General features: G+C 36.6%; 1 protein-coding gene and 1 long non-coding RNA gene across 2 annotated transcripts in view; one reads left to right on the top strand and one right to left on the bottom strand.

Annotated features, from left to right (window-relative positions):
• The window catches only part of TRDN (triadin), a 395,011-nt gene that overhangs the window by 149,713 nt on the left and 219,153 nt on the right, over positions 1 to 26,145 (top strand). The window contains exons 11-12 of the mRNA XM_043592239.1: positions 18,287 to 18,346; positions 19,612 to 19,671. Of these exons, the coding sequence (XP_043448174.1) occupies positions 18,287 to 18,346; positions 19,612 to 19,671 (120 nt within the window). The remainder of the gene's footprint in view (positions 1 to 18,286; positions 18,347 to 19,611; positions 19,672 to 26,145) is intronic.
• Positions 4,320 to 17,704, bottom strand: LOC122489944. Its single transcript, XR_006299048.1, has 3 exons — positions 17,505 to 17,704; positions 8,204 to 8,309; positions 4,320 to 4,428 (listed from the first exon to the last, which is right to left on the bottom strand). It is a non-coding gene; the product is annotated as an uncharacterized LOC122489944 (long non-coding RNA).

Raw genomic sequence — 26,145 nt, 5'->3', positions numbered from 1 at the left:
AATAGTACTGAGCTCATAGAATTAGTGTGAGGATACAATGGTGTGTATGTGTGTGTGCCAGTTTATAAGCACTTTATAAAATTAATGACTAATACTACTGCTATTAATTAGTTCTTCAAAATATGGTGTTTGGGGATTGGCAAAATTAGGGGAGGCAAGTGTCATCATAATCAAGTTTTCAAAATCATTTGTCTTCATTTATTCATTCAACTATCATTTATTAAATTCCAACCATAGGATCACATCAGGTATTGCCTAAAGTACTGGACATTCAAAGATTAATAGAAAATAGTTCCTGTCCTACCAAGACTCAGTTTACAGGTGTAAAATTAAAAGTAATTAAAGAGAAGCCAGATATAAAACACAAAGAATTAAAGCCAAGTGCACCACTACTTTTTTGCAAGGGTACAGATGGAGGTCTCCTTCAGACCATCATAGCACCCCTTCCACTCCTAGCTCTGTCAAACACTGAAAAGGACCTTGTGTGTGTGTGTGTGTGTGTGTGTGTGTGTGTGGACACAGACTGCTTACCCAAGTTCCACACCCATCTGTCCAGCAGCTACCTGTCAACTTTGCTCACCCCATGAGTTCAGCATCCCCAGAGAAAGAACTGTCTGGCAGAAAAAAAAGGTCAGAGTTCTAGGACCTGAAGTGTAAGAGAGGAAAAAATTTCAGGTGGCCACACCCTGTCATCCCCACAGACCCTTAGACCTAGGGCAGGATGTAGCCAGAGGAGGGCACATAGAACCGTGTAAAGCACAGAACCTACTGGAGGCACCTTAGTTGCTGGGTTCTAAGAGTTGTGGTGATTACACCATAAGATAAGAACCAAAATAGAAACCAGTGCTGAGTACTGTGGAAGCTTAAAGAAGGTAGGGCATAGCTCTGCTTGGAAGAGGTGAGTAGAATTCCAGGAAAACCTTCTCTGCAGAAGTGGCTGTAGAGCTTAAATCCCAAGAATATGGAAGAATACACAAGGAAGGCAAGAACATTACCAACAAAAGAATTGGCATATGCAAAAACATGGAGATGAGAAAGAAAGAGGTTTTGTTCAGATATGCCTAAGTACTTCATCTCGGAGAGAAAGAAGGCAGTATGAAGAGGGTCTGGGACAGATGAAAGGCATGCAAAGGACAGCTCACGAAGTGCCTTGTAGGCTAAGCTTGGGATTTATATTTATCTTTAAATTTTTATTATAAAGCATTGAATAGTAAAATAAATCTGCAATATACTCAGCCTGCAGATACATTTATCAACATTTTCTATTCTTACTTATCCAACCTTTCTTTTCTTTCCTTTTTTTCTTCCTTTTTTTTTTGTTTTTTTACTGCTTGTATTTTTATTACTTTTGCAGATCTCTGATATCATGCTATTTCACCCAGCTAAGGAATTTTTATTTCCTTTTAAAATTTTTGACATGTTTACATGGTTCAAATTTTAACGATTACGAAAATGATTTAAGGTAGTGGAAAGTTTCCCTCCTGGCCGTATGCACTAACTACACAGTTCTCCTTCTAGGCAACCAATGTTAGCTCCTTCCAGAGATATTTTGTGCATATACAAGCAAAATATTTTCACCTCAGCTAAGTAATTTTTTTTCTAGAGACGATAAGGAATTTCCCATAGATGAGATAGATATGTTCATTTTAAAAGGACAATTTGACTGCCATCCTGCTGGTCTAGACAGGTGGTATGAGAGTGATTGCAGACACTTGAGAAGAGAATAGTCCAACTAAGTTGTAACGCAAGAACTTAACAGTGGTGTAATGGTTGGAGAGAGCAGGTAGATCGGAAAAGTACCTGGAAAGGGAATCAATTGGTTAAAGTATCTGATTACTATGCATGCGGAGATGCAACAAGTAATTAAAATGACTCCGGCTTTCTGAATTAGATATCGAGGTGGACAGAGGTGCAGTTAACTAAGATGGGAAACCACTGAAATAAAACAGGCCTGGTGAGGAGAAGCAGGATGTCATGGGTTTAGGACAGACTGGTACATGACAGTTTCGCATGGGCTTCCAGGTAGAATTACTGAGCAGACCATGCTAAATTGGCACATGGAACTCCAGAAAATATTATATGGCTGTTATCTGGAATTATATACTCATGTAAGCTGTCCTTTCCTCTATGCCTTACTTATCTTCTATCCCCCAAACCCCATCCCCAGATGAAGCTCCATAATGAGGAGGAAATGTCTGAGAAGTTCAGTTCATTTCATGTATCCAAACCCGTCTTACAAAAGGGACCAGGTCTTATTGAACATTTCTTGTTACCTAGAGGGATTGTGGGAATTCTGTGTCTCTGAAAATGGTGATTTACAGCCTGTGCTCTAGAATCACACAGATCTGTATCCAAATTCTGATTTTGCCATTTTCGACCTGGAGGAACAAATGCAATAACTAAACTTTTAGCCTGTTTATTGGTAAAATACTGATACTCATATTACCTGTCACAGAGAGGTCTTGTAAAGACAGAATAGAGCTACAAATATTTCAGTTATTATTACTGTGTTTGATATTGATAAACTTGGGAATTCTCCTTCGACTGCATTTTATTGATTTAAGACAACTTTTCACAAAGAATAGTTTGCAGATTGTCAGCACCAAAATCAACTGTGAAGCTTCTTAAAAATTCATATTCCCACCATATCTTAGACCTAACATATCAGATTCTCTGGCAATTCAGAGAGGAAAGAAATCTCCATTTTTATCAAGCTTCTCAGTTGGATCTCATACACACTAAATTTTGAGAACCTTTGGTTTACGTCCATGTGTAAAAAAACCTTACAGATGCAACAAACTGGTTTACACCAAACACCTAAACTTGGTAGCCTGTTTCAAATAGTCTTTTCTATTTTATTTTAATTCAATGAAATTAATTAATTTAATTTAATCTGAATGCCTTGGTGAGAGATGCATTATCCAATTGACCACAGACCAAATGATCCTTTTGGCTATACGTTTATATTTCACACAGCCAATAGCCAGGGAAGGATTTGGGTAGCTAGGCAGGTGATGTTTTCCTTTGGTTGTGTTCTGACATCAGCATGTTCTACTCACCTTCTGTCCAGATCCTGACCAAGTCACACCTGCAGTTATGCTCTCTGCAACTCATATTTATTTAGAATATTATGTTTTCTGTACTTATATGAATTTTACATTTGATATTTCAAAACCTTGTAAAGTACACATTATTAAGGATTAACAAATGTAGGTTTGAAATTTATTTATTTATGCTAAGTTAGTAAATAGCAGAGCTGGGTTTCCAGCCCAGAATTTCTAGCTCTATGCCCAAGCATCTTTCTCATATACTGCTATGAAGACATCAGCATTTGAGGCTCCTACCTTCATGTCTTCTGAGGCCTCAACAAGTTTTGGAGGATGAAGACATAAAGTGTTGTGCTTTAGATTTCATGAAGTTCTGTGATAGAAACATCATGTTCTGATCTTAGTATAGAGAAACCTAGCAATGCTTCTTAAAATTTAGTGTGCACACAAATTTCCTAGGGCTCTTGTGAAACTGTAGATTCAAATTTGGTAAGTCTAGTGTGGGGCCTGAGATTCTTCATTTTTACCAAGCTCCCAATGTTTGCTGATGTTTCTGGTCTAGGACTCCATCTCAGTAGCAAATCCCTAGGTGATTTAGACAGAAGTGGAGAGCAATTAAATATTTCTAAAAATGCTTTTAATTTAGGACTAGTCACCTAAATGACCTGTAATTGGCCAAATGTCCTTCAGAATGACTAAAATGTCACCCATGGAGAAATTTTGACTGCTACTTGTCTGGGAAAGAACAATAGTTTTCAAGTCAAGTACCTAAGCATTCTAGAAAGGCTTGCAAGAGAGCAAGAGAAATGCCAGTGGGAATGGGGGGAAAGGTTACATTATACTTGCAAATTATAATAACCTAGTGTACAGTATGTAAAATATTTTGATTTGGCCAGCTACACAAATGGAATGAACTAGTAGCTTTAAGCTTTAAATAAAATCCTGTATCATCTGTTAATCAGTGGTATATCAATACCCATCTAAAAAAAAAAGAATTTTTTGGTCATTAGAGATCACAATTTAATGTAAAGTACATGTAAAATCTTACTCCAAGACTCCAAATCAACAATGCTTCCTGAATTTTTAGAGAACAGTCCAGGACTAGTCCCAGGTTTGAAACCTTTGTCTCCCATCCAAAACTGCTGCACACACATTTTATTGGGTCCACACAAGTTTTCTACATACTGATTTTTAAGTGTGGTCATCTTGAATATGGGGAATTTCCCATTGTTTCCATCAACTGCCACACCTCTGTTTCACCCATTCACTCACTTGGCTCTTGATGTCATTTCTGTGTGTGACCATTATGTGAAAACAATTCCTCTCGATATTATAATTTCTTAAATTCCTGATCAGCACTGGATGTCTTGGTTTGCAAGAGCTGCCAGACAAAACACAACAGATCAGGTAGCTTAAGCAACGGAAATTTCTCATAGTTCTTTAGGATGGAAGTCTGAGATCAGAGTGCCATGATGGTCAGGTTTCTGGAAAAAGCCCATGTCCTGGCTTGTAGACATCTACTCCTTGCTATCTTCACATGGTGAAGAGAGAGCTCAAGTGGCTCTTCCTGTCCTTGGGACACAGTTCTATGGGATCATGGCTCCTCTCTGACAACCTCATTTAAGCTTAATTACCTCCTAAAGGCCCCATCTCCATCCAGTACAGTCATATGGGGGTTAGGGCTTCATGTGTGTATTTGGAGGAGACACAATTCAGTCCTTAGCACTTGGCAACCTCTTAGCCTCATTATTAGTAAATTAGCCACCTAAATGTTTACCTTATACAATTAGAGTTGTTTAAATATTTCTTTTTGCGTAGTTGATGATTTGCCTTTGCATTTCTATCATATGTGGTTTCTCACCAGTATAAATTCCCAACTTGTATCATCTTTTGCATATGCTTGATTTTGATAGGAGTTAAATATTTTTTAAAATGTCTTAACTGGACTCAAATGTAGCTGAGTTATACTGAAAATAATAAAACCAAAACTGAGTAAACTCATCACTAGCAATTATTGTATATCATTTACCTAGCTAGTAAGCAGATTATTTAGAAAAAAAAATGCTTAGAACGAGAGAGAGAGAGAGAGAGAGACAGAGACAGAGACAGAGAGAGGTCAGAGTCACATTTTGTTTGGCATTTGGACTATAAGAGCTTGTGTTACTGGAGATAATTTGACAAAAAACTGACGAGTGACTCTGTCACTGCCCCAATGTTCACAGGACAAGGGATAGCCTATAAATAATAGTGTCACCTTAAGTTTCATTGGATTCTAATTCTGTTGTTGTTGTTGTTGTTGGGATATGGACATAAATCAAGGAACTCCAATTCCCCAATTTGAGACAGATTTTGATAGATTATTCAAGTGTTTGGCTCCAGTTTATCTCCTACAAGAGGTTCATAAAACACCAAGTAGAAAATGTTTTGCCTATCAGTCTGTCACTTGGAAAAGGATGTGTCATTTGTAAAGTGGGACACTTAGGCTTCTATTGTTCTATTAAAGAGCTATTTAATTTGACATTTTATCCTGGAACCCAATATGGTGTTTAAGCGAATAACATAATGATGCAGGATTACAGGGCTTTTGCTAGTACCTCCTTTTACTCCCAGAGAAAGAGTCTTTATGCTGAGGACACTGGCCCTGAACAGGTTCCCAAGGAGTCCATGCTATCAGGCGATGCTGAGATCATGGGCTTTGTCAAGGCTTGCAGATGTGCCTGCAACTTCATTAACATAATTGATTAGGAACTAGGACATATTTAGTATTAATCAAGCTGTTTTTAGTGAGGTTGATTATGCACAGTCCTTGATGCACTATTTTAGTCTGAAACTTCCTTAGGACCAAGTTGCAAGAAAATGGCATTACGTAAAAAGGAAATTGCATGTGGCACTAACGTATGCTATTTGATTTGAGGAATACAGATAGAACAGGTAAAATGTGGGAGCTTAAACATATTTTGCATTTTTTTTTGTTTTAAGAAAGTAGAGCTTATCTATACACTGGATTATTAAGTTTGTTTACAGGACATTGGCAACAGTTTAGAATTTTAACAGATTTTAAAAAATCATGGACCTTGCTGTGAGTGAAACTGCTCTCATGTCTGTGAGGCCCTTAAAAGCTTCCGTTGTGTTTTCATGGCACTGAAAACAAGGAAAATCAGTTTCTCACAGCACACACTTCCTTCTTGGAAATCTTGGTGTGCTTCTCAAGCTATTTGTCTTATGCCTTGAAGATGTATCTTGCCCGTCCTTTAACTTCGCTCCTCTCCCCACATCACATGCTTTGCACATCATAATGAAGTTTTTATTGCTTTAAATATTTGCATGTGAGGACTGATTGTATATTAAATCAGTTGTTTCCTTTGACTCCTATATTTTTTTAGGACATGTCTGGCCATGGAAAGTTGGCTACAATAGCATTAAACAAATCTCATATAACAATCACATCATGTAATCATTTCTGACATTGTCAATTGGCATTTAATTAAGGATATAACTTAAAAGGGACTAACTTAAATATAATATTAATTCTCACATTCTTTCTAAAACAGTATTACATTTTGTGACAGAATTCCCATATCCACTGGGAGCTCTCCTGGGGCTCAAAAGCCTGCAGGTTCAAAGAGCCACTAAAGCTACCACTTACCTCATTAAGAGAGTTTATCTACTAAATTCCTCCCCCAAAGAAATGGCAACTGTTATATTAACATTAGGTTATTCTTATGTTTAGCCACTTTATCATCAAATGTTCATCAGAACTGTATTTCTCAGGAGGAATTAGCTAGCCCCTGACTCCTCTCAGACAGAATCCTCAGAGATTAAACAAACAGCTTCAGGCAACATTTTCCAACCTCACCCCATCACCAAAAAAAAAAAAAAAAAAAAAAAAAAAAAAGTTGCTTCATAAAATCGTAGTAGAAGCACAGTGACCAGATATGATCCCATTATTTTTTAATCAACAATGCGAAAAGATTTTTTTCTTTCCCCCTACTCAACATGGACATCCCCCACAACATCATGTTTTTTGTTGTCATTGTTCTCTAAAGAATAGAAGATTTCTACTCACATGTAATTATTCAACATTTAGTGTAAAATTGTCACAACTTGTCTATTGTGGCAAATATGTGGAAAGAAGTTATGTGATCCTTTATTAACTATATATCTTATGCTTAAGTTACTTTTAATATTCCATTATAAACATATAATTTACATAAATAAAGGCAAATATAATAAGGTAAATAAATACTGTATACCCTATCATCTTCTTGAATAAATATACAATTGGTATTTAGTATGGCAATTGTAAATAATACAATAAATGCCATCATCCATATATGGGCAAAAGAACTCTAGAGAGAAGGCCAAGGACTCAGCTTCTAATCCCAGCTTTGACACTAATCAGTTATATGGCCTTTGACAAATCAACTGACTTTGTAGGATCTCCATTTCTTCACCTGTAACGTGTGGGGACAGAACTTAAATGGTCTCTTTCTTTAAAATGTTTGATGTTTATTTATTTTTGAGAGAGAGAGAGAGAGAGAAAGAGAGAGACAGAGTGTGAGCAGGGGAGGGGCAGAGAGAGAGAGAGAGGGAGACACAGGATCTTAAGCAGGCTCCAGGGTCTGAGCTGTCAGCACAGAGCCTGATATGGGGCTTGAACCCATGAATCATGAGATCATGACCTGAGCTGAAGTCACGTACTTAACTGACTGAGTCACCCAGGTGCCCCTAAATGGTCTCTTTAAGTCCCTTTTTACTTCCACCCAAAGATTTTAAGCTTATTGTTTTCAGGCTGATGGGTTGGTAATTAACTACCTTAAGAGCAGAGGGAGGACTTAATGGCTTTGTATAGAGGTTAAATAGCTACCAGAGATGTTTACAGTATGCTTGTGGTCTGGATAGAGATATCTACTTGGGACAACCAGGCATGCCCCTATGCATAGAATACTACCACGATGCATTATTTACTGATGTACAGAAGTAAGTTGTACAGACCATAAAAGCTGTAAAAGTTAGGATGGAGATGAGATATGAGTGAGACAAGGCTATACAATGAAATCACAAGACTTGCATTGGGCCATAAAGAGTGGGTTGGTAGGATTTGTGTAGAGGAGAATGAAGCATTATAGGAAACTTATTATAAGATTATTTCTTACCATAGGATAAATCGGAGGACAATGTTCTACAGGAGCTAGTAATGTTTTATTTACAATTCTATTAAACCAAGAACCTTATCACCTTAGCTCTTCAGTGAGATATATCCTAAGAAGCAAAGAACATAAAATAATAAAATAGAAATTTGGCCCCCGTTCTTATTCCATTAACTCTATGACACAATGAATTTTATTGAACTTTAGGCCAATATAATATTTTTCTTTGTTTTGTGGTGAAATAAACTTATATCTTTCAGCAATTTTTGATGGAATTGACCTTTAGGTATTAATTTTGATAAAATATATAAACCAAACTACTTTCACTAGTTATTTAACTTAGAAACTTAACACAACTAAATGAAATAATGTGTATAACAACTTAGCACATTTTTTAGCACAGTTAGGTACTCAACCATTAATTGCTATTATTGTTATTATTTTTATCAGGAAATTTCTCTTATATGTATAATAAATCATTAAATATTATGGTAGTTTTTAGTTGGTATCTCTAGAAGATAATAATGCATTAGTGGTATTAGTATATGTGAAACTCTATATAATCTCTTAGTATAGAATTTGGTTCATATCCTGAAGGGTTTTGTACACACAGCTAAAGATTTTATGCCACCTCACAGACTATATGAGCCTGCTAAAGCTCAAGAAGGAGTATGATCAGATTCACATTTTAGATTTATTGCATCAGCCATAGAAAGAATGGATAGCTGAGGGGTGGAGATGGGGGCTCTGGAGACGAGACAATTATAGGAGGCTACTGCTCATGAGGAAAAATTATGCTACTTTTCTTTTGAACAATTCCATTTAACCCTCAAAACAACTCCAAGCAGTACATATGATTTCACATCATTTTAGAATTTAGAGCTGATCAGAGAAATCAAGTAAATTGCCTAGGAGAACACAGCTATAACAGTGATATACAATTGACCTTCAAATAATGTGGAGATCTAAGGCACTGCTCACCCCCTCCAAGCAGTCACAAATCCATGTGTAACTTTTGACTACTGGAAAACTTAAGTATTAATAACCTACTGTTGACTGGAATCCTTATGGATACATAAATAGCTGATAATACATATTTTATATGTATTATATACTGTATTCTTAAAGGAAACTAGAAAAAAGGTTATTAAGAAAATCATAAGAGAGAAAATATATTTATACTACTGTATTTATACTACTGTATATTTATACTCTATTTATTTAAAAAATCCATTTGTAAGTGAACCAGTGTGATTCAAATGTTGTTCAAGGGTCAACTGTAATTGGAATTAGAAGCCAGGTGTCTCATATCCAGGTTTAGACTGTTTCCATTATTTTAAGACTAGCAATTAAGTGTTAGGGTTGAGCATGATTGCTAAAGTCTGTGTGACCTGAGTAAATGAATGGCATTAAGAATAAGAACAGGTTTGGAGAGATGATAATGAGCTCAGTTTGGGGCTTGTTGAGTATGTAAGGGTCCCTGGCGTATCAAGATGCAGAGGTATGGTGAGACATCCCAGGGCTAGCAAAAACAGGAAGGCTCTATCAGTCCTAGGCCTGAAGAGGTAGGGGAATGGAGTGGTTTACAAAGCCAAAAGCCCTGTAACTCTAAGAGAGATGCTCAGTCAGAGCTATGTCCTGCGTTAAGACAACACATCATCAAAATTCTGTAAAATGATGTGTGTAATATCCTCGATAAGCCTGGGAGGGAATTGGAAGATAACTCTTTTTTGTTTATTTTTATTTTTGAGAGAGAGAGAGAGCGCGCGAGCGCGCGCACACACACACACACACACACACACACACACACGAGTGGGGGAGGGGCAGAGGGAGACAGAGACAAAGAGAGAGGGACTATCTTAAGCAAACGGAAGAATGTCAAGAAAAAGGGAAAGAAGAAGGGAAAGAAATGGGAGTTTTTCGTGGATTATGAAATATAAATACATTTTAATAGGTATTAAATATATTTCATAAGAAACTTGTGTCTCTAGAATTTTTCTCTCTTGTCATTTGGTTCTGACTTCCCACCACTGATTATTGGAAAGACTTTTTTTCTGAGACATTTACTTTTTCCTATTTACCTATGTGTAAGGGAAGTTTTTTCTACCCCTACACATCTAACAGTATAGTTAGGGTTGATCTGATTTGACCCTCCAGCAGGAGTAAGTGTTTATGCTGGGGATCAAGGGGTGGCACCCACAAAGCAGGAAAGAGTAAAGGAGCCATTTGTTGATTAGAATCTGTTATTTGTTCTCTCATAACTTTTATCATCGTATCAAGAAAGTAGTTTTTACCCAGTATTTTGATCTATAAAGGAACAGAGAGGAAGTTAAGGATGACGTGGGCTGTGAATATGTGTGAACATGATCTATTAGTAACTTTCTTATTATGGCATTCTGATTAAAACCTCTCATTCCAGCAAATTTTTCTCATAAAACATTTTATAAAAAATAACTGGATCCCTCCAAAGCTCTACTTTGTAAGTACCAGTATTTCTTTATAAAACATTTATTTGTTATTTGTGTCAGCTTAACCTAAATGTTTCCTCCTCTTAGACAAGTTTGTTACAATTCCAAAAGATACTTTTCTTCTTCTCTAGAACAAAATGCAACTTTAAAGCCAGGTCAGTTTTAGCCAAAAGGAGTAGAGTCTTGGCAACTGGTAACATAATAAAGGATTTATTGTTTTAATATTTTTGTTTGATGTAATGTTTTGATGTTTAATGTTATGTTTAATGTTTTAAACATTAAACATGTAAAATTTTTTCATCTACTAGAATAGACCTTATATGTGGAAAGAGAAAACAAAAAGTTTTGTCACTACTTTGGTATAGTTCATGAGAGATGATGGAATTTATGTAGCCCATGAGTTAAACGCAAATTCAACATATTAAAATGATTACAATTTTAAAGTTGTACTCTTTGAAAGGATACTTGTTTCCTTTTTAATATTGATGTCCATTAGACATATTATTAAAAATGGAAAGGTTTCCATTGAAAATCAGACTTACACACATGTCCAATAACTCTTAGTAATTTTAAAGTCAAATTGTTTTTGAAAATAACTATTCAGTCTTTTTAATTTATTTAGTAAATCAAGTCCTAACTTCTCAAGGATCTGTTATAAAAATAGCAGTATCTTTGAAATGGTGCTATAAGGGGATATATATTTCAATTTTGAATGATAACCAGCTTTTTCTCTAAATATTGATGATTTTGTCACAAAAAGAAAAGTTTAATTTTCTGATGTTTCTAGGCATTCTTTAAAAAAATAATGTTTATTTGTTTTTGAAGGAGAGAGAGACAGAGCATGAGCAGGGAAGGGGCAGAGAGAGAGGGAGACACAGAATCAGAAGCAGGGTCCAGGCTCTGAGAGGTGAGCACAGAGCCCACAGGAGACTTGAACTCACAAACCAAGAGGTCATGACCTAAGCTTAAGTGGGATGTTTAAAGGACTGAGACACCCCGGGGGAGGCCCTCTAGGCATTCTTAACATTCCATATGTAATGAAATACTTTTGCAATCCATTTCCAGATACAGATAAATATATATATAAAAAAATTAGGGTGAAAATATGGCAAAAGTAATCTCTTGTAAATAATATGATACTGAAAATGAAAAGGTGTTAGAAAACAACCTTAGCTTTATGTTTTTCTTACCTTTACTGAAAGACACATTGGAAACATTTACAATAAAAGATCTTAAAGAAGCAAAAATTTTGCATAAAAATAAACTTTAAAGGGGTTAAAAGAGCTCTTCCAAAGTCCTTAAATGTGGGGAGCACTAAAAAAATCAAAACGAAACAAAACACAAAAGAACAAAAAAAAAATGCAATTGTACTATAGAAAGCTATCCAGAGATGGGTATGAAGAGGGAGAGCTTCTCACTTAGTGAAAGTCAATAAGCTTTGAGCATTTACTTTCTGAAATGTAAAAGCATTGAGGGAAAAAGAAAAACCAGAGTCTGTCTCTCTCATCTCTCTCTCGCTCTCTCTCTCTCTCTCACTCACACACACACACACACACACACACACACACTCACACAGACACTCTGAGGTTGTCTTTGCTCTTGCACTTCTAGGTAGAAAAGTGAAAAAAAAACAGATGTGGCAACCTTCATCTATATAAATATAACCCATTCAAAAGTAATGAAATCACTTATCTAAAAAGCTTTTATCATTTTTGAAAGGTTTGAGGGAAATCTATCTTATCCATTTTAAATATCAAGTTTAATTAACATAAGAAACTTTTTTGCAATTTGAAAGCTATCAAAGAATCTTTCTCTTTGCATTCGTTTTTGCATACTAAATTCAGAAGTAGAAAAAAATTTGTCATTATGTCAGAGAACGTCAGCCATAAGGGAGCTGAAACATAAGTTTGGCAACACAAAGCAAAACTAGAACTTCTTTTCTGTCTAGGGGTCAGTTCACCTGCAAGTTTTTAATAGAATAAGTCCACCTCAAGCTTTATTTTCCATTTGCAGGGAGAGCAGGATGTGTTTACCCTTTAGTTTGGACTCCTTGTTATGTCAATTACAGGATTTGGGAAACTGGGCAAGTGTCTTTTTCCTGAGCAGATTTCCTCACAGGTTACAAGAGGTATACAGTTTTTACCTGAGGACCAAGTCAATGCTGACATCTGTAAGGTCAAGTGCTTTATGACCTTAATGAGTGATGTTCCAACCAAACTTAAACACGTATGTTTGCCTTGCTCAGACCATACAAAATAATTATGGAGATCCCTTCTCCACAATCCTTTTGAGGCTTAATGAACTGTATTATGGTATCTTGAAAAAGTTTGGACTTACATTGATCAGATCTAGAGTCCTTTGGGACATTTCCTTTGTGAATGGTACTATATCGCTAGGAGTTCTCAGCAGCGCCTGGGTGGCTCCACCAGTTAAGCATCCAACTCTTGATTACAGCTCAGGTCATGATCTCACAGTTCTCTGGGCTGACAGTGTGGAACCTGTTTGGGATTCTCTCTTTCCCTCTCTGTGCCCCTTCCCCGCTCCAGCTCTCTCTCTCAAAATAAACTTAAAAAAAAAAAAGGAGTTTGTAAGAGGTGCCTGCAGGACAGGAGCAGTCACTCTGCACCTCAGTTCCCTCAGCTGGCCGTGGCAATAACTCTGGCCACCCTCTGTCCAAACCAGGCTCTACGAGCTATTTCCGACTCAGTCTGTGCTTACTTCCCCCAGAAGTAGCTTTTGCAAGTTTCACATGGCCTTCTTGGTTGTGGGCCTCTGTGATGGTTCCCTTAGATTCTACCTTGAATATCCTTCAAAGTCTTTATTATAATTGTAAACTTCCCCACTTATTCCCATACCTAGTGTTCCCGGAGGGAATCTTTTAACACTATAGACCCTGGCAAGGGGTCTGACATAAGGGAAAATAAACATCTGTTGATTGAGAAAATTGTAATTTTAAAAGTCTCCGGGTAGTCACTGAAAGGTGCAATGGAATTGCTGATTGTGAATTGTTTGTTGTTAATAGCTGATAATGAGAGGAGCTGGCTTCCAAGAATAATTCAGCTATCACTAACAGAAAAGCTAAGGCAAAGACATTGGATTCAGGTTCGGACAGGCCAGTTTAGTTATGCCAGATAATTCAAGTGAAGTCCTTAATTTAGAGAGCTTTGCTGCCATAGCAACCTAATTACAATGTAAAGTGAGTTACTCCTACCACGATTCTGTAATGTTACATTCCTTCAAGAGTCCCAAATATAATTCAGAGGAAGAAAACAAGGAAAAAAGAAAAATATACATATATTTGTGTTTTATTCTTTTACTTTCTTATTCTTCTATACAAGATCGCAGTCCAATGGGTCACTTAACACCACTCAGTGACAGCCAAAGTTCCTCTTAAAATGTAACTCAGCGTCATATAATTTCTCTGCTCGAAACCTCTCAGTGGCTTCTTATCTTACAGTAAAATGGGACAGTCATACCATGAACAACAAATCCTATGTTCAAGGTCTTGGCACATATTTTTCCTTCGTCTCAAAAGTTCTCCCCGATAGCCCAAAGCTCTCCTGCTGTTTTTCAAGACACTTTTCAAATCTTACCTATTCTAAAAGATTTACACTTCTTCCTTAAAAAAAAAAAAAAATGCAATGCTTCCTTCCACCCTCTTATTCTTTAATCTTCCAAAACAAGCTCTCTTTTCCTGACCCTTATTACCACCTGACATTATATATTCATGTAAATGTATTCATATATATAAATATACATATATATATATATATAACATGCATATGTATTTAAAGCCTTAAAAACTGTTTCCCACATTTAACATTTTTGAAGCCACAGCAAGGCCAGAGACCATACAGCAGCTATTCACAAGGATAAAACTTTTTAAGTTGCCTACTCCCAGCAAAATTAAGAAATAATGCAAGAAGCATGCTTCATTTGGACAATACATGGGTGAAGAGGGCCCTAAATATGCTCTACTCATTCCCCTGCCTTTTATGGTTGACAATGGAAGAGTTACTCATAGTTACATAAGGCAGCGGCTACTAATTATAGCGAAACCAAGACTGGAATCCGCTTCATTCCAGCACAGCACCGCTTCATAGCATGTTAAACCTACTGATGTACTTTTTTTCCTGAAGTTTCTTAATATAAAGTATTCCAGACCCAGCCTCTCTTCATACAGAAAAATAAGAATTAATGTGCATTTTCTTAAAGAGATCAATAAATATCGTATCTAGAAAACTTGCTGAAGATTATATGTGGTCAGATTTTTATTGTTTCTAAAATAGCGTAATAGCTACCCGCTGCCAACATTTTATGAACATTCCCTCTGGTCTAGGCACTTCAGCTCAGCGTCTCCATTCTTCACAACAAACCAGCAAAGTAGATTTTATTAGTTCCATTTTTCAAATGAGGACAATGAAATTCAGTGTGTCACAGCACATTGCCCAATTTCCCATAACCAGAAAGGGTCAGAGACAGAATTTAGACCAAGGTCATCCACGCTAGCACCCATGCTTTCTCTCTTGCCTCATGCTTCTGTATGATAACAATGGAGAACTGTAATAATCACTGCTGTCATTGAACTTATCTGCTTGTGTGAAGCTTCCCATGATCATGGAATGAGTGGGGTTTCAGGCCAACCTTTGCCACTCTAAAGAAATAAAGTGAAAGTGTCAAGATGTGTTGGAATGCATTGTTATAGAACAAACACACCCTTGTTTACATGACTCGGACCAAGAATACATCCATCCTGGCCATAGAAGGTTAGAAGAGAAGCAGCCATCTGCTTCTCTACAGTAGAAAAGAAAAGAGGGGACGAACAAAACATAAGTTGAAAATTCAACATTTGCATTTGTTTTCCCATTTTGCTGGGAACAGGCATCTTAGAAAGCTTTAGGATTATAATTAACTATTGTTCATTCTCTGGGTTTGAGATGGCATAAAAACATTTAAAAGCAAGAGAAAAGCCCATTGTAAGGGCTTAGAAAGTAAAAAGTAAGTCATTTAATTTTTCTTTCATCTAATGTTAATTTATGCAGAAGCTAATAACATATTTGTGGCTCAGAGCTGCTCCTTGTGGAGAGGATTTCTCTCTCAACCAGCGTTCCTGTGATCCCTGCCATATAGAGCCATCATTTCAGGGCGTATGACACTTTTGCCAGAGAGAGGCAATACACTGATAAGTTCACATTCTACAGACATGTTTAATTGCTACCCCCTCTGAAAACCAATGGTATTAAATGTTCTAACTCTTCTCTAGCTGCCACAAACAAAATAGCCAACAACTTGGAAGAAAGGGTGAGGATGAAATTAAATATTTGGGTGCATAGTCAGGCGGAAAGGGAAGAGTGTTGTTGAATGTTGAGGGAGATAAAAGTCAGGGGAAGGAGTATTTTCATTAAAGAAATTGGCAGGATATTCTGAGCAGGGTATAATTAAATTGTTGTGTCTTTTATAATTCCATTAATTCCACTGCTGCCAAATCACCTATAGAATAGAGACAATAGTGCTTGAAGAAATGCAGAATCTTCAATTTGATGTTTTAAGTGAATTCACCATGAATAAAGTAAGCCCCATAATGACAGCTTAAAGGTCTAATTCATAAAAATGTTATTAAAGTACATTATTTATACCTGCTTTTTTGTGGACTTCTACTTTTATTCATGACTCTCTCAGTGTATGGCCATAATCACAGGCAGAGTGTAAATGGAAGTATTAATTCAATCTGAACTAAGGCAAGAATACTGTATCACCACAATAAAATTCCAGTTATATTAATTTAAAGGGCAGAATTTATTGCACAAGAGTATTCTCTTTTAAAAAAAATGAAAAGAGTGTCTTCCATCTTATGACCTCAAATATCTACTTTCATTCTGAAGTTCAATGTAAGATTGACTAATTGGCAAGAACTTTTAAATGAAATATTTATTCATCTATATTATGAAACGGAGAGATTTGGATACTGAGTTGTGATCTTATTGTGACTACAGTCTTGCTATTTGATATGGGCTAAGAAATATTTACAAGTAATCTGTATTTTAATTAATCCATATTCTGGCACAAATGTTTAGCAAATGCCAATTCAATTGTCTGGCATATGCATTTATTTAGATAACATGGAAAATACCCTGCTATGTAAAATTTCTCCCAGACAAGCTGAAAGTAATAATACTTAAGTCAAAAGTATCTTTATTCAGAATTTTAAACATGATTTGCATATTTAATATGCATAAACCTTTAGGAAAAGGCAAAGTGGAATTCAAGTGGTTTATTTCTAACTCTGGAACTATCAGAATTGGACTTGTTGACTCTCTACTTCTGACTGGATGGGCTGTAATGGCACACTGCAGACACATTTAGACAGAGTGTGAATATCTTTCTCCCTATGACACCAGCTTATCTCTAGGAGCCATGAAAAGGGGTTCTTTATAAATTATACTTCTAACACTGAAAGTGTTGTCTTTGATCTTGTAGGTAAAAAATCTCTATACCTAAGGGAATGAATTAATTCCTATATTTAATGAGAGGCAGTCATTAGTAGACAATTTCAACATTCATACTAGAACTATGCATTGGATTTCTTCAGCACAGTAACAATCTCATAATATTTCTGGATGATGAAAATCTTTGAATGCTTGGCATCTATATGTGTGAGGAGAGACAAAGGACAGATACAAAGGTGTTTCAAATATAAGGTAAATAGCACCACTAATTGAGGATAAAAATTAGTCATCTTCCAACATTAACTGAACTTAGAGCTGCCTCAAACCTAAAAACACTGAATATTCCATTTCAACAACTTCTACATGACTTTGTTATGAAATGAGTACACTCACCAGAACAATGTCCAGAGATGACCAGTTGTTAACAAGGCTGTGGCTAGGCATTTGAGGTTCCCTCCGCCCCTCAGATTAAGATTTCTCAGATCTCTGAAAAGTAACTCTTCCACGAGGAAGTCCAGAGCCACCACATGCTGCTCTGTGTGGGACCCAGACTTATTGCAAACCTCTGGGTGCAGAGTGTGAGCACCCTCGTTGATACAACCACTCAGAAAGGGCAGTGGAACTTATGTCCCCAACACACTGCCAGACAGATGTCACCAGGCTCCAAATGCCTGTTGACAAGAAGCAGATGTGACAAACGGTTAAATCAAAATAGATCACATTAATGGCCTCCTGTACTACTTCTAATGAAACTAAACATCTGAAAGGAAAACGAAAAAAGTATTTCTTTTAGTTTACCTGCAGTATCTTTCCCAGATATGATGTTTTAATTTCATATATTACTATCTTACTTTAGGCACCAAACAATTGCTTGGTTCAGAAAGCTCAAAGGATCTTGTTCATTATTTATAAACAGTATTAACAACCTGCAATTTTATGCATTTACTGTGAGCCAGGCACTGTGCGGAGTGCTTTGTAAACATGATCTAACTTTGAGGGGAGTACTATTATTTTACAAATGAGGAAAATAAGGTTTAGTGAGATTAAATCACTTGCTCAAAGTCACAAAGCTATCTGGAGGCAGAAGTGATTTCACAGTAATCCTTCATTCAAATCTTGGTTTTTCCTTTGTATTACATTTTCCTGAAAGAAATATTTTCAATTTTCTTCTCCAGAAAAAGAAGAGGAAAAGAAGAAAGCTGAGAAGAAAGTGACTTCTGAAACAAAAAAGAAAGGTGAACAATTTAAAAACTAACACAGAAACCAATTAATATCCTTTTACGATACTACTCATAAAGCTCTTGTTTTCTAAGAAAGATATTCCCTTAATAATTTTATTGTTATTGTTGTTAGCAGTCTTGAAATTTATAAATATTCTAAATAAGGTTGAATTGATAAATTTTTAAAAAGAAAATTTATGTCTAAACACTTTTCTAAATTGTTACTGATGGAATTTTTTTCTTACTGAGGAGTGGTACTCAGTTCTCTCTCTGCAAATATAAATATGAAGTTCCTATTCAATTCATTCAGTTTAATAAAAAGTGTCTATCAAAAGGGCAACTATTGAATGTATAAGGGAAAAAAAAACCTAGTTGATTGATACACTGTATTTTGTTACTTAAAAAAATTTTTTTAATGTTTATTTATCCTTAGAGAGAGAGAGAGAGAGAGCGAGCGTGAACACGAGCAGGGGAGAGGCAGAGAGAAAGGGGGACACAGAATCTGAAGCAGGCTCCAGGCTCTGAGCTCTGAGCTGTCAGCACAGAGCCTGATGGGGACTGGAACTCTTGAACTGCGAGATCATGACCTGAGCCTAGGCTTAACTGACTGAGCCACCCAGGCACCCCTATTACTTTTAGATGGTTGTTTTCAAATAGTGCATCTGAAGTTTCAAATGAGCTCCAGAGATTTCTGCTTCTGACATGCTTCCAGTGGCTTGATAGCCCAGAGAACTTTCAATATATTCATTTTAATGTCCTTTAGAAAAACTATTGAGGGGCGCCTGGGTGGCTCATTGGTTGAGCGTCCTACTTCGGCTCAGGTCATGATCTCGCGATCCGTGAGTTCAAGCCCCAAGTGGGGCTCTGGGCTGACAGCTCAGAGCCTGGGGCCCACTTCAGATTCTGTGTCTCCCTCTCTCTCTGACCCTCCCCCATTCATGCTCTGTCTCTCTCTGTCTCAAAAATAAAAAAATAAACATTAAAAAAAACTATTGAATTATAGCAAAATTGATAATGGCATATAATGTTTCCATTGTCATGAGAATTTTGTTTTTGAGCTTAGCACAAATTTGCTCCCTTCCTGAGGAGGAAACACAACAGAGCTCCTTTTGTGTTAGGAAGGTGCTGGTTTGCTCATATTTGACACTACTGTGGCACGGATTTAGGATTACTCTATAGAAGATGAGTTGGATGCCATAATGGCAGTCACGTGTGCCCCAGAATACATAAGAATTAAACAGACGCCTGAAATGAGTAAAATTTTCTCATTTTACTACCAGAAAAAGAAGCTGTCAAAAAGAAAACCGACAAGGAAACTGCCGTTGATGTGAAAAAAAAAGGTATTGTACTTTGTTTCCTTAGTCAAATTATGTTCACAATGTTTGTTCATGAAAGAATTTTGGGGCGATGTAAACAAACTGCATATAGGTACTTAAATCTGTGCATGTTCAGGCTGTCAAAGTAAACATTCACTGGACGAAATTAAGCATGCAAGGAAGGCTTTATTCAAGGCTGTTGCAAAAGAGGATAGAGGCCACAACTCATTCTGAACTCAATTTCACTGAAACAAAGAGCAGGAGGGTTTTTAAGAGCTGCAATGGGGTAGAGGGTTTAGGCCATGTGTGTGCTAATGCGCCTGACTCAAAGCAAAAGTAGACTGGTTTCTTAATTTCGTGACTGGCGTGCAGTTTTACAGCTTGGAGCAAGGCACTCCAAGGAGTTAGATTCTTACTATCCCACAGAAACTGGGAGACTGAGGTACTATTGTTCTTGATGATTACATTTCAAAGGGATGGCTTCCTGCTCCCTGAGAAAGGTATTCTTGAGTTAGAAAACCAGGAAAGAGCCTTTTAAAAAGATTTCTATTTGAAAGGAGCAGAGAAAGAATTTACAATTACAAGTCTTCTGAAGTAATTGCTCTAAGTAAAAGGAGGGTAAGAGCCTAAGGTCAGAAAGAAGCCTGTCTAAAGTTTAGTGAGGCTGAATTCAGAGAACTTTAAGGCCATCCTGGTGAAGACATAATGAAATTGAGAAGAGCTACATAGTATAATAACACCACTTTGCAAAGCTAAGAAGCTCAGAGAGAGTAATGCAGACCATTCGGAAAGAGCGTTGTTCAACAGCTTAGATTTTTGCTTTATACTTAGTCGTGCTTTAATTCTTGTTCAAACATGAATACCAGCTTCTATTCAGGTTAAGCTTAAGTCTAGGTGAAAAAGATAGTTGTCTCACATTATGAGAGATTATGGTTTGGTGTTAAGTGTTCTCACCCCCAAATATTTCCTCCACTAGTGTCAGTGATGCTTGAAATTCCACTATTAGAGATATTCCATTCCTTTGAGTTATGAAGGAATTGTCCTCTATTAAGATGCAAATCTCCTAGGCCTGTGTGTATGGGCTAACAAACTAATTCTTCTCAGTTATTAACACTTAAAGTGAATGAGATTTCCAGACCCTTTCTGTGTAATAATAAGCTGGAAACAATGCCCTAGAAAATGGGGTGGTAGGTAAGCTTAAATGAAGGAGAGGTTGAAGGGAGAGCTTCAAGGTAGGCTATTGTGTGGAGAGAGGACTGGATAGCATCCATGAAAACGGTTTTCTTCTAGGAAGTAGATAGCTTATCTAGAGGGGAAAAGGTGATGGTGAAGGATCCTGAAATGGAAGGCCACCGAATGCCAAACTAGATACTAGTTAGTAACAAATAGGGGTTGCAGGAAGTCCCCAACATCATGCTGTAAGCAGGGTAAAAAAAATTGTAAAGTATTAACAGTTGCATGATTGTATGACTCATGAAATGCTCAAGAAGAGACCTCCAGGTGTTCTGTGGGTCTGAGAACTGATAGCCAAATATTTTACCTTGCATCCAAATTTTCGTTATTAAGGGCATATTATTGTAGAATCTGTTGTATTGTTGAACATTCATTGAGTTTGACTTAAAACTTTCCTTATGCCCCTGGTGAAATATGTACCTTATCATAAGAGAAGGAAAAATGCAATTTTGGCTATTTGATGGCTGCTTGGGTCCATATATCTGTGACATGATTGGGTGCTAAAGGGAAACAAGGTTCTCCTTTCTGGACCATCAGTTTTACCAGGTATTTGCAGAAGAAGTTTTGAATTGAATTGTAATCTCCAAAATATTTGTCATGTGTTTGCAAATGCAAAATCAGAAAATACTTTTGGCAAAACTCAGTGATGTGCATGGTTGTCGTTTTAGTTTGGTTTTAGTTTTTTAGGAGAAAGGCAACATGCCTTATGGACAGTGAGTGATGGGAAAATTTGATATTTTTCTGCTACTGGGAGACCTGTGTTATTAGCCCAGCAGTCATGTCAGAGTGAGGTTATGTACCACTGGCAACAGAACTGATTATGCCAATATCACTCCCCACAAGGTCAGGCTCATCCATTCACTGCCTACAAGGCCAGTGCTCATGTGCTTATCCACTGAAACAGAACTAACTGGGTGGTTGCTCAGCATACCTAGGGAAGGCTGCTCAGCTAGCGTTGAAAAGCAAGTTTGTCCTTCTTGGAACCAGTTTCCCGTGTGTTTGTTTGTTCGTATGTTTACTGTTGATGACACAAAATACTGTTGGATCTTAAAAATTAGTTCAACTTCCTAATGAAAATATGTGCAAATTGTTTGTTTATAAGCTCTTAACCCTCCAATACACTCAAAATTGTGTGTGTGTGTGTGTGTGAGAGAGAGAGAGACAGAGAGAGAGAGAGAGAGAGAAAGAGAAAGAGAGAGGGACAGAGACACAGAGATTTATTAATGTTGGTTTATAACTCTTGTTTCTTTTTAGAGTTTAATAATTCTCCAATTGTATTTTCATGTGTGAGGCAATATGGTTTAAAAGCAGCCAGTTTGAAACGTGACAATAGTAATTTCTAGAGATAACGAAAGAAATTGAAAAGAATCTGAAATCTTGAAGAGCTGGGGCACATATGTCATTTCTTCCTAAAATAGTCAGAGGAATATAGCAGAGTGTCTGATGTCACTACTCTAGCCCCAAAGAGTAGAAAATTTACAAGGCATAAGATATGCCTAGATACTTATGGGATTTACCACGATATTTTATTATATTTATATTGACTTTTGTATTATTTACATTTATATAACATATAAAGTTACTTACATATTATATTGTTATTTTATTTTATTACATGTATATTTTATAATTATGTAGATGCAAATGAACCTGAGACATAAATTCTATGATAAATGAGCCTCTACTGCCTGAAACTAGTAAATCACACTTTGCAAATGATCTATGCTAGGGAAAATTGCCAGTTCACAAGTTAATAATGGTTGAAACAGGGTAATTGGTGCATCCGGGTTCATGATAATAATCTCTTATTTTGTATATGTTTCAAATTGTCCTGATACAAACAAATATGTGCCACTTATAAAACACTGTATGAAATGGCAAAAAATAGTCACCAGGATATTTTTACAATGTTATGAGGTAAGTTTCAGTCTGAACACCATGGAAAACACAATCAAGAGAGGAAATAAAAACCTTTAGAAAATATCTCCCTGTGTTTGTATGACACTTCAGTGTTAGACATACAAACCACTCAAGGTAGACAAGCAGAAGGACTTCCATCCAGGAAAGTGGACACAGCACAGTTGTTGGAAGCACCTGAAGAACCCTGAAATCAAGGAGCTGTTACTAGATTACTGAGCATCAAGGCCTGTCAGTTGGTCAGGAAGTGGCTTCACTCATTAAAGCTGCCTCTTAACACCCACAGACTAGATCCTGGAAATGTTGAGGCCAGCCTAAGCAACTGGCTCCCATCAAAGTGATCTGTGCCAAAATATGTCTGCTTCTCAGTCTCCTATAGGTGCATCTAACTGGTAGAATTAAATATACTGCAAGTGAATCTGGAAGATGCAGGTTTTTGGCATTCCATGTTTTCCATCTGGAAGGAGGATTAAATGGAAGTTAAAAGAGGCCATCTAAGGTATCTATAATAAAGATACAGAAATGTTTTATAAGATAAAACTCACGTAATAAAAGAAGGTTTTCGAAGGCCTGAATTACACAAAGATGGGTCGATCAAGCAACATGATAAAAATGTGGCAGTTTAAAGTGCTCATAAGACATAGTCAAATATAGTTTGTGTTATTCTTTACCTAAACTGTAGATAAAAGACATTCTTCATCACTTTATTTCACAAAATGGTATTTTTGAAGAAATAATGTTCTTAGTGCTTGATGAGTTTATAATGGTTAAAAAATTAACAAGTTGGGGCGCCTGGGTGGCGCAGTCGGTTAAGCGTCCGACTTCAGCCAGGTCACGATCTCGCGGTCCGGGAGTTCGAGCCCCGCATCAGGCTCTGGGCTGATGGCTCAGAGCCTGGAGCCTGTTTCCGATTCTGCGTCTCCCTCTCTCTCTGCCCCTCCCCCGTTCATGCTCTGTCTCTCTCTGTCCCAAAAAAAAAAAAAAAAAAAAAAAAAAAAAAAAAAAAAATTAACAAGTTGCTTTTCCTTGTAATGAAACAGTTATAACCTGGAGAAAAAACATAAACCAGGATAGAATAAGATCAAAACTATGATTCATTTCTTTCAGATTGGCATTTCTGGAGTTATAAGTTATCATAAATTTTTTGGAATTAGATTCATTACCACCCTATAATGTTTACAAGCCTATTAATTATGAAGATAGTTTTGACTTGATAACTGATAGATAATGGTGTAAAATGATGTTTCATTATCACACTTTGCAACATGACTTTTTTCCCAAGAATTATCTGAATAGGAGTATAAACTATAAGAAAGATCCTGAAAAAAACATACTAGTTTCTCTGGAATAGCTGCTAGAAAAGGACAAATTCACTCATCCATGTATTCATGCATGCATTCTTGTAAAAAATATTCACTTAATGTCTACCATATACCAGCCATTGTGCCAGGTGCTGAGTACACAGAGGTAGATAACTGAACATAAACCCTAACAGAGTTTACATTTTGATAAAGGAGGCACACAGTGAACATGATGTCCATAAGTCCAACTTGGGATAAAGGCCATAGGAGAAACAAATTTGAGGCAGTGAGGAGAAAGCAATAAGTGGGGATAGGGAGCTATTTAAATAGATAAGCTTGTTAGAGCAGGCTTTTCTAAGAGACAGCATGTAACCTGTCAGGGGGTTCGATCCCATGAACCATGAGATCATGACCTGAACCAAAATCGGGAGTTGGATGCTTAACCAATGAGCCACCCAGGCGCCCCTTTAAGAGACAGCATTTAAATTGGAATCTGATATATTGTCAGGATCCAGCCGTTGATGTGTGCATCTTTATGTGATGTGTGAATGTGGTATGTATGTGTGTGTGTGTGTGTGTGTGTGCGCGCGTGCATGATAGATGTATATGTGCAATATGTATGAGAGGAAGTACAAGGGGTCAGAATATATAGGGACATATGTAAGTGTTTATTAAAAGTATAATAGGAAACACGAAGGATATTAGCAGTGTAGAAAAACATTTTCATTTATACTTTACACAAGTATATACTCATTTTGAAAATGGGTTAGAGGGAGAAAAAGAAGAGGTAAGCCAATTAAAAGATGGGATCATTTACTGAGATGAGGAAGCTTATCTGGGGAACAACTGATAGAAACAATCTAGTTTCCTCTTGAGTATGTTAAGTTTCAAGTGTATGTGACATATCATTCACATTTTATATCAGGGACTATTTTCGCTGTTTTTTGATACTAACTCATTCAATCCTTATAATAAGTGAATAAATAAGCTGTTCTAATCCTTATTATAAATTGAGTAACCTAAGACACAGAAAGGTTAAGTAACTTGCCCAGGGTCACACAGTTAGTAAATGTCAGGGCCAGGATATTAACCCATCTACTCTACTCTAAAAAGGCAGTTAAATACATAGGTCTGGATTTCAGAGGGGATTCTGAAGTAAAGCGACATATATAGAAATCCATATAGATCATATTTGTTTCTCTGGGAATAGATGAGATTACCCAGAGAGATTGTGTGAAAAGAAATAGAGAATAGAATACAGAATGAAGACCTGTGGAATTCCAACATGTAGAGATTAGATAATGGAAAATAAAGCAAAAGAGGCTGAAAGAACTGCTAGAGAGATTAAAGGAAAAGGAAAAGGAAAAGAGTTTGGTATTAGAGACATTTCAGAAATGGATGTTTCAAGAATCATGAAGTTATCAGCCTTGTGAATGTTACTTAAAAGATGTGACACAAGGGCAGGAAAGACAAGAGCACTTCCTATAGAGTGAAGGAATAAAACCAGATTGCAGTGGAGGCACAAAAATGAAGAGGAAAGCAGTGATTTTTTTTTTTAATTGTGTCTGGATAAAGGAGGAAAGAGTCTTTTTTTGTATTGTTTAGTTTTGTTTTGGGAGGTGAATTTAGAAGCTGTGGACATCAACACAATTTGAGAGACTGATGCTCAAAAGGACAAGGTATGAGTGGAAATCTAAGAATTAATCGAGAATTCATTGTTTGATGAGCACATGGGTGAAAAAATAATCTGCTTTTTTTGAGATAATACCATGATGCTCCAGTAGTCAAAACCTGGTGTTTTCAAGTTATGAAGAAGAATCTATCTAGATTGTTGTATAAAAAGAAGCATGCATTTGAAGATGTACATGAAGATTAGGCAGCTCTGGTGATAAAACTAAAACTCCAATAATAAATACATTCTGAGTTGAAAGCCTTGGTTTTAGAGATAGACATATCAAAATGTCCTTGATGTTCACTGAATAGGAAAGGGTAAGTTTGTGAAATGTACTTTAATGTTTTTTAAAGAATTATTCATTCATAAAAAACA

This window comes from Prionailurus bengalensis, chromosome B2 (assembly GCF_016509475.1).
Source record: "Prionailurus bengalensis isolate Pbe53 chromosome B2, Fcat_Pben_1.1_paternal_pri, whole genome shotgun sequence".
In the NCBI taxonomy this organism is placed as follows: domain Eukaryota; kingdom Metazoa; phylum Chordata; class Mammalia; order Carnivora; family Felidae; genus Prionailurus; species Prionailurus bengalensis.
Note: the sequence above shows the minus strand (reverse complement) of the source record. Positions and strands in the feature narration are given on the sequence as shown.